Source organism: Typopeltis vanoorti, chromosome 2 (assembly GCF_054136105.1).
Source record: "Typopeltis vanoorti isolate ZY-2024b chromosome 2, IOZ_Tvanoo_1.0, whole genome shotgun sequence".
In the NCBI taxonomy this organism is placed as follows: Eukaryota; Metazoa; Arthropoda; class Arachnida; order Uropygi; family Thelyphonidae; genus Typopeltis; species Typopeltis vanoorti.
Window position 1 is genome coordinate 87,231,068 of NC_143550.1, and position 14,323 is coordinate 87,245,390.

The window sequence follows — 14,323 nt, forward strand, 5'->3', positions numbered from 1 at the left end:
GAACCGGTAGAAAATAGGCTTAGAAAAATTTCCTCTAGTCGCCGACTAGACTCGAAACCAAGTCTTCCTTCGTGCGGCCAAGAGCCGTGGTGTGCAAACGCCACATCCACTGAGCTACACAGGCTTTGGTCAATTATTATTATTCATAACCTATAATTGTATATCAATATCATGGATACCAGTAATTGGTATAACCGTGGTGTCTCATTGTTCGATACGTAAATAACGATATCCGGAGCGATTTATTCTGAGAAAATAAAAAATACATGTTGGCAACATGCACGCGTCTCAGACGCAGAGTCTGTTCTGCTGTAGCGTTAGTTTTTGTTTTGCATGTATGCTAACCGGTGGCTTTGTTATTCAATGCCGAGAATTTGAATTCTCGATTTGAAATCGAGAATTCAAATTTATTAAACTGGACAAGCGGTGTAGTGATGGAACAAAAGTGGTATGCCAACATTGTAATGTCCATTATTCCGTTGCTCATGGAGGCAGAAGCGACATTAACCAACATTTACATAGTCAGAAACAAGGATGCTGAAAAGACTCTGGCTTCAGCATCTTTATGAGTATACTAGCATCCTAATACTCATGGTATTTGTGTATGGAAAAGCCAATGGATTATCAGTATTCTCATAACTATTAGTACTCTCACAGCATCTACTTGGCTCTGCAATATACTACACACCTCTTTGATTTTCCAAGCCACTGTTCCCACATGAGGCCATTCCTGCTATCCTAGCAACTCTTACTTTCCCTGATCTAACACATGCATTTGCCCACAAAACAACATCTATCCATAAAACTTTTATTCCCCCCACTTCTTCTCTCCATTGCTCTCATTGTTGCATAATTCTCCCATACCTACTCTTATGCAACAATGTTGCATTAGAGTAGGTATAATCTTGAGAGATTAGACCAGTTAATCTCTCAAGTCTCATATATAATCGCTCTCCAATACCCTAATTTTCCTCCACATATCGTGCTTTCACCAAGACTTTCACTCACATAACCAGGGTGATTCATCTAAAAACTAAGAGCACATCCCTTGTCACACTAAAGGCATCAATCTCGTTTTCGTATTCTTCACCCAAAAATACGCTATATGTGTCTGTATGTCAGCACTAACCTATTTAGCTCACTACTTCTGTTGCTGCTAAACCGAAAGACGCAACATTCAAGTGATTCAGCCTTCCTATTCTGCATTTCATGCACACATACATGTTCCCTCTCCCACGTGTTTAACTTGCGTGAAGCCTACATGCACCAGAGTCGCATATTACAGTATATTGTGCTATACTGCGTACCAATGATATCAAAACTCGTCGAACACAAATCATATGAGCTATACAGTATATACAAAATCTCTCAGAATATTAAAATCATCATTTTTTTTTTTTTTTTTTACCTCGTGTTTGGTAACTTGCTTCTAGCCTTGCCATCTATCGGCAACATTATGATATATCAGTAGATTTTAGAGGTGGGAAAAAGTTGGAAACTGGTAAAAAAAAAAATAAAAAAAAAAATAAAAATATATATATATATATATATCTTTTCGACGATTCTGGAATTGCTTCCTTAATGTCAACTTGCTGTTATTCTGTGTTTAGTTTTCCCATCAGTTTGCACTTCGATCGTTTTTATAAGTAATCAGGGTTCATATCATTTGCGACTGTTGGTGTGAATTAGTTCTAGGTTAGGTTACATTTTAAGAAAGAAAACGTATTATTATTTGTATTTATTTATCGTCTCTGAAACATTTTGACTAACTGAGTAGAATAGCAAGTTCGATTCCATGCTATCGGTTGCTAGAGGAGAAGAATACTGGCGATACAATGGAAGTATTAAAAAAATGCAATCGCTTACACAGTATCGAAATATTTTGGTAGAGTTTGAAGAATGAACAGGGTAGAGGTGAAATGGGTGTATGATTTTTTAAGCAAACTATTCTTAAAAGAAATTATTATTATTATTATTATTGTTCCGGGAAACTCCAAGGAGTCGACAGATTCATCGAGGGAGGCCCTAACATCATGTCTGGAACAACTATTCAACATTCACACAGTATCTATCATATCTTGCCTTGAACTCATTCACGGTCGTAGCACCCACAACAGACTCTGGAAGCTTATTCCACTCATTCACCACTCTCCAAGTAAAAAACCTAGCTCTAATACCCTTGTCAAATAATGTGGAAGGAATACCCTGTGCATAATGATCATGTCAGTTATAAAAATTATAAGATGCAGACCAGTAGTCACAACTATTGTATGAAAGGGCTTAAGTGTGAGTATGGAAAGTAACTGGCTGCAAGCTTAAGACAACCCAAAAGAATTCTATCATTATGTTGTGAAATGAAAGAAAGTATGCGAAAGAATTACTCTACTGAATGCAGATGGTATGTATGTGGCAGGTGTAGAGATTAATTAACTAATGAGTGCCTGTTTTGTTGATAGTGGTACAAAGACAAGTCTTTGCAGCACCATCAACAAAACAGATTTGCTCTACACAAAGATTTATTAACCTGTCAGTATCTCTGGCGTGTTCGTGAAGATTTAGGAAAAGGTGGTATGAACTCTCATACACGAATGGTTAGAGCATATGTACTTTACAATGAACAACATTTTTTTGAAGGTCATGTTTGAGCAACATGCTTACATTTTATTATTATTATTATGTCACACCTCCAGGTTGTCCAAAGACTCACTGAGGGAGAGTGTGCCAACAGCATTGAACGATTGATCCCCTTCCAACTACTAACCGCTCTCAAACTTGCTTAATTTTTGCAAGCCGTTAGTAGCAGAGGCTCTACCAATTGACCAACCTTTTCTGGCAATGTTATGGTTGAGTTAGAAAAGGGGAATGGATACACCCTGATACTTCTGGACTTTTCTAAAGCTCATGACAGGGTACGGCATGAAGGCTGTTACATGCATATGAGGATATGAGATTCGATTATAAAATCTTAACTCAGATAATAGTATAACTGACTGACAGATATCAAAAATATGACATTGGGTTGTTTAGTGGAGTTGTTGTGTCCTCCCATGATGAGGCCAAGGACTCTTTGGAGGTGTCACTTAATAATGAAGTGGTGTGTAGGGGATGTGAGTTTGTAAGTATTTAATTGACTAACAGTGCATTCCAGGGATCAGTCCTTGGTCCATTGTTATTCACTCTTTATGTTAATGATAACTGAAAATATTTGACAGGAGGTGTATAGCTATTTGCTGAAGTTGAGCAATCTTTTTATTTTACTGGACAAGAAGTTGAAGTTCAGGGGCCATATAGAAAAAATTGCAAATATAACTCAGAGGATAATTGCAATGTGGAAATGAAACATGGACATGTAAGATAACAAAGTCATTTTGCTTCTTTACAAGGTTTTGATATGAACTCATCTGGACTGCTGTGCCCAGGTCTGGACTACTGATTTCTGAGCTGATGCAGATAGCAGAGCGGGGGGGGTGCAAAGTAGAGTGTTAAAGATGATATCAGGACTGGAATGCAGAACATGTGGCTATATTGAGAATTTGTAGATTGCAGACACTTGCAAACAGGAGAAAAGTGTGATTTCCTCTCCTGTCATGTCATATCCATGCCAGAGGGTGGCTGTTACGGATTTCCAGATATTTCTGTCCTGGCAAGCTCTATTGCACCCTGCATTGTGTACAGGCCCAGCAGTGCTTTGTTTTTGAATCACGTGTGTAGCTGCCTTCCTTCCTTCCTTTCTTTTGCTTCCTTTCAGTTCTTCTCTCTAATAAATCTTTTCGAAGACTTTCATACATCATGTTATTACCCATGTATGATATTTTTATTTTTGTAGATTCATTAGTTCCATTTTAGTACCAGTCATCTACCAAAACTATCTCTTGTTCTGGATTCATGAGATCTTCAGTGCTCTTCTGTACATCTATATCTTGAAAGCATTAATCTTTCTACTCTCTTCTCTGCCCATGTTTCTGTTCTATATAGAAAAGAAAACCAAATAAAGCATAAAGAGTGTATTCATTCTGTCACAGGTTGATTTTACAATTATCTCTCTCTTCTGCATTTTCCATTCTCTGTAATTAAATGTCCTAAATAACATCCTGTGTGACATCTGACTTATTCTATAATTTGAATTTTTACTTTGATTTTTAACTTTGGTATATATTTTTCTTTACTTATTGTCTTAACTTTAGTTTTTTTTTTGAAATATAATGTATTTTTTACTCTGTAGTTATTGCTCTCTTAGCTTTTACAAGTCTTTCCTCTCTATCGATAATCAGTACAGTATCATCTTCTTAACAAAGATTATTTATATTTCTTCCTCCTACTTTTACTCCCTCTCCAGTTTGTCAACACTTTGAAAAATTTTATTCACTTTTGAGAATGAACAAAAGAGAAAGCATATATACCTGCTTAACATCTTTTAGTATTTGGAATATTTTTGACAGTTCACTGTTGATCTTTGTTTGCAGTTTAGTTCCAATGTAAAGATATCAGTCATATTTGTTTGTCTATTCTTTTATTGATTATTGTTTCTATTAATTTCTTACAATGAACACTATCAAATGCTCTATAATCTACAAAACAATGATAGATGTCTTTCTGAATTTGCAAGATTCTACCTGGTATCGTTCTAGAAGACCCCCCCCCCCTTATTCCTCTATTTTTCACAAATCCCATGTTTCATTGGGTATTTTCAATTTCATTCTTTCATATTTAATAATATGAAATACTTTTATTACATGGCTGTATAATAAAAATTTTATTACATTTTATTAAATTACCTGATGTGATCTGTAATCTTTACATTCAGTTGCCTCTGCCTTTTTTGAGATATTTACAGTATAAAGATAGAATTCCTGATATCATCAGCAACATATCTACTATCAAATATAAAGTTAAATAGTTTCCTTAGCTCATCTGTTCTTGACTTAGTGCCCTTCCTGTCTCAAAAATATATAGAGCATGTTTGCTCTCTATATTTTTTCTTTTAGTACAGGAAGACTCTCTTCAAGATTATTAAATCGTATTATTTTTCTCTCCTCAGATCTTAAAAGTTCTCAAATATATTCAACCAATCTTTTCTTTGTTTTTTTCTGTTTCACATAACATTTTGCCATCATTGTATCGAAAAGTTCTGTGGATCATTCATTTGTGTGTGTGGGTGGGTGGGTGTGGGCATGCATGCATGCACATGCCTCTCAAACTTGTTTTATTCCTAGATTTTTATTGACTTGTCCGTATTATTAACCTGTATATCTTTGGCTTCTACCTGTTTTTCTTGCTATATTGTTTAAAGATTTATATTCTGGTTTCTGACTTGCTTGTCTTATTTTGTTGAAGAAATTTAATATAGTTTCATTCTTTTAATTGAGTCAATCTTCAGTTTACTAAAATAACCAAACTTAAGGTTCTTTATTTCTACTTTTAGAGTTTCTAAGTCTTACTTTTAATTTTGAAACAACTGGAATGTGATCTGAATTTCTTTCTGCTCCTGGGTACATTTTTGTTTGTGCAATATTATTTTGAAATCGTTGTTAATTATTATATGATAGTCTGGTTTCTGATTTTACCATCTGAGCTTTCCCAGGTATATAGTCTTTGTTGACTGTTGACAGATGTGTAGGGTTAACAGTCTTTGTTAACTCTACACCTCTGTCAATCAGATCACCAAGTTACCAATTACCAGGAACAGTCCTCTTCCTGTGAATCCAACTTTTGCATTTAGGTTTCCCATAACAGATATCATCTTTCTTTTATCTGTTTTATAACCTTTTGTACCTTCTCATAAAACTCTTTAACCTTTTCATTACACTGGCTATCAGAAGTATAAACCTGGAACATATCAGTGTCAAAAGATTTTCTTGCAAGTTTGTTTTCCATGATTCTGTCGTATATAGGCAAATATCCAAGAATACTTTTGGAAATTCCTTTTTTTCATCATCATCCCAACAACTTCCTGAATAAATAAAGGTAAATCCCATTATTTGGAAAGAATATAGCAGAGGAACAGTAAAATACAAGTTTATTGAGTCCTGTATTTCATCTTTCACAGACATAATCAGGGATGCAATCTCAGAATTGTAAAAGTACACAAAAACACTCAAAACAATAAATGGAAAATGTTAGTTTATTTTAATGGCATCGATTACAACACAGAATGATAAAATATAATCATCAAAAAAAATCAGTTAAAGCCTTTTATTCCCATATATAGAGAATACGTGAGGCTGTTTTAGTCCTATCTAGCTTTTGGAAACTGAGTGGGCAGTTCATTCTCCACTGGTAGCCAATCAGAGATAGCTGGCCCAAGGCCATCACTAATTTAAGCAGCCTGCAGTAAAGAGACGGTTCAACGTGCTGCCATCTCATAGTCCCTAACACAATATTTTTTAATGTATGAAATAGTGTGGGTTCTACAGTAGATTTTCTTGAGTTTACGGGATGAAAAATCCAATTTTCCAGGAGAAAAATACCTGCTTGCCCATACCAGAGATCGACTAACTCGGGGAACCAGTCAGAAAAAAGCCTTAGAAAAATTTCTCTATTTGGTGACGTGAATTAAACTCGTGACACTCTTTCTATGGGCAGTTTAGCTCTGAGGAGTGCAAGCACCACTTTCACTGAGCTACACAGGCTCTAATGATAAAATAATTAATATTTATTAACTTATTAGCTGATATTTCACTGGTATTATATCCAGCATCTTCAGAGCACAAGAACAGTTTGTCATAGTACATGAAACCATAATTTGGTATAACAGTGGGACTGGTTTAAAAAAAAATGTAGCCAACAAAAGAAACTCAAGTCCTAATTGGCATCTGTTGGAAAAAGAAAGAAAACAAGTATTAATTAGATCTTAAAATGACTGTATCCCACAGATCTTTGGTAAATTTGTACAGTCATACTTGTTGAGGTTTGAAGTATATTTTAAGCTGCTGTTGATTCCAAAAAACAATCTTTCTGACTTATAATGATTCCTGTGTAGCACTTTTGTTTTCTTCCATTTGATTCTGTGTGAAGGGGTGTCCAAGACATGGCTGCTAGACACAACTTGTCATAATGATAGTTCTGAATGTACTCTTATGTTCACCAAGGCAGATGTCAACAGGTCTTCCTGTCTATCCATAGTAAGCCAAGTCACAAGAACAGGGCACTTCATAAACTCCTGGATGTGATAAAGAAGCAAGGGTGTCCTTTGGTGAACGGATGAGTGTTGCCAATTTGACATATGGTTTAAATATGGTGTACAGCAGATATTTATTAAGCACACTACATATCTTTTCAGATGTGCCTTGATTGTATGGGATGGTAACAGTTTTGCTGTAGTCTTGTGTGGTAGGCAATGGAGGGAATTTTTGGGGAGCGTTTAGTATCTTTTTCTATCCTGTGGGGATTTATAGCCATTGGCTAAGAAAGTGTGATGCAACTGATACCACCATATTTAAACCTGGCTAACTCACATTTGATTGAAAACATGTGATAAAGTTTCTTTCATCATAGACGAGATTCAAACCTGAGTCTTTCCAACTAGAGGACTTGTCTATACGAATTGAACTAGAGGCTCCTGTGAGAGAGAGAGAGAGACTATCTAGCTTATTAGGAGACTAAAGGACTGTTTGCTTTCTACGGCAGGGTTCATAGCAATCATGATTTAAATTGTGAGCTCTGTCTAAAGACTAGGCATGTTTCTTTTTAATGAAAAAAAAAAAAAGCTCAAGTTTTCATAACATATTGTCCATTTTGGAACTACTGATCTAATCACAAACAGAAAAACTTGGAGTACACTTCTGACTAGCTCTGAATTTAAACACATTTATTATTATTATTATTATTATTCTAAGACTGCATGAGTCATACTCATCTAGGTGGTCCTTTTGTTGTATGCACAGCTCATCATGCTGTGCTTTAAACACATTTAAATTCTCCGCAGATACCATGTCCTTAGGCAATGCAATCCAATCATTGTATGGAGAGATGCATCTCTCCATACAAAAAACTTGCTTCTCACTGCTTTACTCACATCCTCCTTATATAGGAGGATGTGAGTAAGGCAGTGAGGGATGACCTTCTCCTTACAGGGATGACCTTCTCCCCCAATCTTCCACCATTTTATGGTAAAATTCTTCAACATTAATCTTATAACAATCCCTTACCAACTTGTACGTCTCTGTCATATCACTCTTCCTCCTCCTGTCCATTAAACTGCAAATTGCATCATCTGAATTTTTTTTTTTCATATTCAACATTACAGAGATTAGAAACGATTTTGGTCAATCACCTCTGGCGGGGCCCCCCTTTCCAACATCTCTTCATCCTTTTAAAAACCAGGTGACCAGATCTATGCACATAGTCCATGTGTGGCCTTACACTAGAACCAGAATCCCCTTACTTCTACAAGTTAATGTTCTCCACATTATTGCCAGAATTCATTGTGATTGTGTTGTCCTTACAATTTTGGCAATATGCCCTCTAAATTTCAGATCCTTATCCACCATCACCCCCAAGATCTCTTATATCCTCCATTCCATTCCATTTATACAATGTAAATCATAATATCAAACCATTTATTTTGTATAAGTTTTATGATATAAAGATATAATATAATTTAATAATTGGCTTATTTTAAATATATTTTGAATTAATTTATCAACTTGATTTCACAGGACCATGTTCTCAAATCAGGTGACTACACGTGAGCTTTTTTGTAGTAATCCAGGGTATGTTATTACTTTAATATGTTATTATGTATAGTATATAATAAGTTTCATTTCCATCCATATATTCAGCTGCTCTTTAACACAAAATTACCAAATCAGAAGCATATACCTTACTTTACAATATGGGGAAACCTAAAGCATATCTGGACTTAATAAAAATAATCTCGAGCTTTTAAGGATTGTTGAGGGAATGCTTAAATGTCATAATTATGCTGCCATGCCAAATTTAGAAAATTATCCAGAATAGAGTAGAAAAGGGAGATCCTCTACATAATCTTGCATTCTGATTTTTTGGAAATAAACATGCATCTACACTGTTTGGAAAGAAGTCAATGGACACCCCAATGGACAAGGTGCATCTTGCCACGTAATGAGTTACATGTTTGTAGTCGATATAAATTGGAGGAATATAATGCTCTCAAGTCAGTGCAACTGTGTCCGGGTAAAATGGCTATAAGAAGGGAACTGATAGAGTTTGAAAGAGATATTGTGATAGGATGCCATGTTGCAGGCCTATCTGTTTGGCAAATTGTTCACAAATTGGGCCCTCCCAGGTCAACAGTCAGTGATACCATAATGAAATGGAAGAGTAGGGGGATAAACTGCAAGTGCTACCTGCAGTGGACAACCCACCACACTCACTGAACGTGATTGTAGGGTACTACAAACGATAATATGTAAAAACAGGCCATTTGTTGGTTGACATATTGAATGCAGAGTTCAGGGCATTGACTGGAATGTGAATCTGCACAAAAACATTCAGAACCAAGGCTCACAACATCAATTTCCATGGGACCACAATATACAATCCCCACATTACCCAAACTAAAATGCAGCAGTGTCTTCAGTGGCGCAAAGAACGTGTATACTGTGATATGGAAACTTGGAAAACTGTTTTATGGAGAGACAAATCACACTACACCCTCTATCAAGCACATGGACAGGTGTGAGTGGCAGATCCCCTGGTGCATGTTTCTTACCAGAGTGCATAACCCCAACTATGAAATTCAGAGGTGGCGATGTGATGTATGGTCCTGTTTTTCCTAGTTTGGCCTTGGACCTTTGTTTGTGGTGCCACAAACATTGAACTCTGAGAAGTATCTGAACATTCTGAACAGTGCAATACTTCCTACTTTGTGACGTTTCTATGGAACTGACCTCTTTTAGCAATACAATGTACAGAGTCATAAGGCTGCAACTGCTGTAATTGTGGACATGAATGTCACAACACTTTACTGGCCTTCACAGAGCCTTGATCTCAACCCTATTGAACATCTGTGGGATGAACCGGAGCATCGGGTGAGGTATAGGGATGCTCCACAACAGTCCAGGACCTTGTTACATGCCTACAGGAAGAATGGTCCATAATTCCTGTATGCCCCATAAGCTTCCATCATTGCAGTGAAAGGAGGTCCTACATCTTATTAATGTGAGTGCCATGGCTGTTTGTTCTTCACACTAATGTGTCCATAGTACTAGCCAGTAAGGTGTCTGTGGTAATAGCCAGAACATAGTACATGTGCATGCACATGTAATAAGTTCTGGATATTTTGTGTGGCAAAACACTTTCTACTTACAAAAAGAAGGCACAGCCATGGGCTCACCATTAACCTGCCCAATTGCTAACTTTTATATGGAAGCTTTTGAGCAATGTGCTCAAGATTCCTCTCCTTTAAAACTCAAAGTCTGGCTTAGATATATTCATGATGTGTTTTGCTATCTAGTCCCATGGGCACCAGACATTAGGCACTTTCCTCAGTCACCTAAATAAACAACACAAATGCATACAGTTCACAATTGAGATTGAAAGGCAGAACACGCTTCCTTTCTAGATACATTTGTCACACATCTTCCTTCACTGTTTACTGGAAGTCTACACATACTGGCCTACATAAACTCCTACCAGTACACATAGTGGTAGGAGTTTATATATACACATAAACTCCTACCACCACCCAACACAAAAATTAGGTGTCAGTAACATACTAAAAAAACAAGGCTTTGAAGAATTGCTCCAATAAACAAGCACTTAAAGATGAATTAAAAGTTATTAGCAATACCTTTCTAAAAAATGGCTACAGCTAAAATACTATCAACAAAAATCTTCACAAGACCTCACCAGAAAACAGAAATAAACTAGACTACAATAAAACTGTAACCATTCCATACATTAAAGGGATATCAGATAAAATAAACAGAATACTACAGAAACATAACCTTAAAGCCTCCTTTAAACCTTCAGCAAAATCAAAGAACTTACTCAACCCATCCAAGGATCCACTTCCTCTGTTGGCCCACCCTGGAGTTTACCATATTTATTGTACCTATAATTTGTCCTATATAGGAGAAACAGGATGCACAATTCCTATCAGAAAAAAGGAACATAAACAGCACATTAAATTTAATAACTACGGTAAAGCCAGCCTTTTCGATCATGCCTTGAATACCCTACATAGAATTGACTGGAAAGGCACCTGTTGTTTGCATTAGGTGAAAACAACAGGTGCCTTTAAATTTAAGGAAACCTGTGAAATTCTTATCAACCACCCTGATCTTAACAATAATGATGATGGTCTAAAAATCCCAAGAATATGGAAGGCACATATTCTACCTGCATACCTTTCTGCCTAAGAGGCAGTTATAAATACAATTATAGGTAATCCAGGATCTTAACTCTAATATAAAAGCTCTCATTCTAAATTTGGACATCAAGTTTGGTGTTATAAAACTATCTATATGAAATTGTTCTCTGATGTTCTCATAAATTTTGATGAGAGGATGCACAAGGTATGTTTTCAAGGCATTAAAATGAGTAGAGTGATTGAGGCATTGGATATGAGGAGGAAGCGAGCAAAGGAGTTGATGATTTTCATAGGTACAAATGACCTAACAGAGGATAAAGAGCATGTCAGAATGGATATCAGGTGGCTGCTTAGACGGATAAAAGAGAATAGTGTGACAGGAAGGATAGTGTGTTGCCTAGGTATGACTGTGGTGAGATGAGGCAGAGAGCAAGGATTATGAATGATATGTTGGCTGAAATGTGTGAGGAGAGGGGAGTACAGTTTGTTAATGTGTGGAATGAGTTTGAAGGATGAAGTGAACTGTATGGTAGCGATGAACTACTGAGTAGTTATGGTGTGAGTCCCTTGGAGACATTGCTGCTGGAAGGTAGAGAAGTGAGTACAGAGAATGAATCAGATCAAGTGGAAAGTAATGTGGAGGAGCCGGAGAGTACGACAGGAGAGATTGAAGAGGTGGTTATGAATGAGGAAGTGAGTGGCATGAGTATGGAAAATGAGAGAATGGGTGTGCAAGATGAATAAGGAAATGGGGAGGCTCAGGGTGGATAGGGGTACACAGTGTGAGAAAGGTGGATGCTCCAAGAGGATGTGAGAGCATGTGTAGACAGGAAAGGAATCTAATGACCTGGGATCAAGAGGAAACAGTTGGAATTGAAGAGGGTTCTAAAATGAATTAGCAGAAAGGGAAATGGCCCCAGTCGAGCATGGAGAGATCACATCAAATGAGTGGAATCAGTGGAACTAGCTGTAGATCCAGGAATGAGCTGTTGTGTTTATATACAAATGCTAGAAGTGTAAGAAACAAGGCAGATGAAATGGTTGCACTAATTGAGTCTGTTCACCCAAAAATTGTTGGAATGAGTGAGACATGGTTAGATGAGGACAACATCCTGACAGGAATAGAGATGGAAGGGTATGATGTGTTTCGTGAGGATAGAAGGGGTAAAAAGGGAGGAGGGGAGTGCTATTGATGTTAGAGAAAGAGTTATGTCCATACAAAGTAGAGATGTAAGAGGGAAATAGTGCCAGTGGTTTTGAGGCAGTATGGTGTGAGATAGAGGTGAATGGAATGAAATACTTGGTTGGATGTTGTTATAGACCACGTAATGTGGATGGTAGTGACTATGAAATGTATAATCAAATTAGCCAAGCAAATAAGAAAAGAGTGATCATTATGGGCAAGTTTAATTATGGAAATATAGACTGGAATGATGAGATAGCAACTGGAAGTAAAGAAAATGAGTTTCTTTAGTTTTTGAGATAATTTTTTTCTCAGATAGTATGTAACAGAGGGCACATGAGAATCGAGGATCTTGGATTTGGTCAGCTCATCAGAGGATGTAATTATAAATGAGGTGTCAAATCATCCACCAGTTGGTGAGAGTGACCATGAGGTGATTACTTGGGTGGTTGCCAGCAGTGCGAGGACCTCTGTGAGAAAAGGGTATATATGGAACTTCAAGGGGGATGATTATGAAGAGCTCAGGGGACAGCTTGTGGGTGTAACAAGGAGTGAGGAGTTAGCTGGAAAAGAGATCAATGCAGCCTTGGGGGATTTTCAAAAACTATCTAGTAGATGCAATGTTTAAATGTATTCCAAGGGTGAGAAGGTTAAATAAGGTAGTTGTGAGATGGATGAATAAAGAGATTAAGCATGCGATACACAGAAAAGGGGCATTATTATTATTATTATTCCGGCCTCCATGGAGTCAAAAGACTCATCATGGGAGGTCCTTCCTAAGAACATAAAGTCTGTCGAGACTAATTGAGGGGAAGTCCCCTCCTAAGAAACACAAAGTCTATCATACCACTCCTTAAACTCATTGACCGTTCTCACTCCCACCACTCCATCAGGCAATGCATTCCATGGTTCAACCACCCTCAACACAAAGAAACCACTCCTTACCCTCTTGCTCACAGTTTCCTTTCATAACTTCCAGGGATGGCCTCTTGTCATCACTCCTTCCCGCTGTTCAACCAAGCGAAAGAACTCCCCAGTGTCAACCCTGTAACTACCTCTCAACAGTTTAAAAGTCTCAATCATATCACCTCTCCTTCTTCTATCCACCAAACTCTGCAGTCCACATTCCCTCAGCCGATCCTCATAACTATGGTTGTACAGTCCTGAAACCATCTTTGTCATCCGTCTTTGTATCCTTTCCACAGTTAATTTATCCCCTTCAAATCCTGGGGACCAAATCTGAGAACAGTAGTCCAAGTGTGGTCCGATCAGAGACTTATACAACGGAATGATAACCCACTTATCTCTGCAGGTGAGTGTACTTCTCATCATTGTAGCAATCCTCTGTGTTACCTTCACCACCTTTGCAATATGTCCCCTAAACTTCAGGTTTCTATCAATCATCAACCCCAGATCTCTTGTCTCCTCTATGGGAGGAGTTATACTGGAGGAAGTAGGGGAGACAATGCAGCATCCCATTGATGTTTCCCAAACCTCAAGACCTTACATTTTGCTGCATTAAACTGAAACCCCCATTCATTTGCCCATCTATCTAGCTTATTTAAATCCTCTCGCAGGGCTACCACATCTGCACTATTACTAATAATCCTTCCCAGCTTCGCATCATCAGCAAACAACTGAATATCCCCTTGCAATCCACTGGCAATGTTATTGATATAAAGGTTAAACAATATAGGACCCCACTTGTAACCCTCTGCCTCCTTGAAACTGCTCCACCATACACAACTCTCTGATACCTATCAGACAGCCAATCCTGAATCCAGTTGACCAATCTGACATCCAGACCCATGTGATGCAACTTAAATATCAGCTTATCATGTGGCACC

General features: G+C 37.4%; 1 protein-coding gene across 1 annotated transcript in view; it reads left to right on the forward strand.

Moving 5' to 3' along the window:
- The first annotated feature begins 1,617 nt into the window (after positions 1–1,617).
- The window catches only part of LOC150109229 (uncharacterized), a 262,055-nt gene continuing 249,349 nt past the window's right edge, over positions 1,618–14,323 (forward strand). Inside the window, exons 1-2 of the mRNA XM_090401900.1 lie at positions 1,618–1,695; positions 8,658–8,711. Coding sequence (XP_090258026.1) covers positions 8,662–8,711 — 50 coding nt within the window. The 5' untranslated portion in view covers positions 1,618–1,695; positions 8,658–8,661. The remainder of the gene's footprint in view (positions 1,696–8,657; positions 8,712–14,323) is intronic.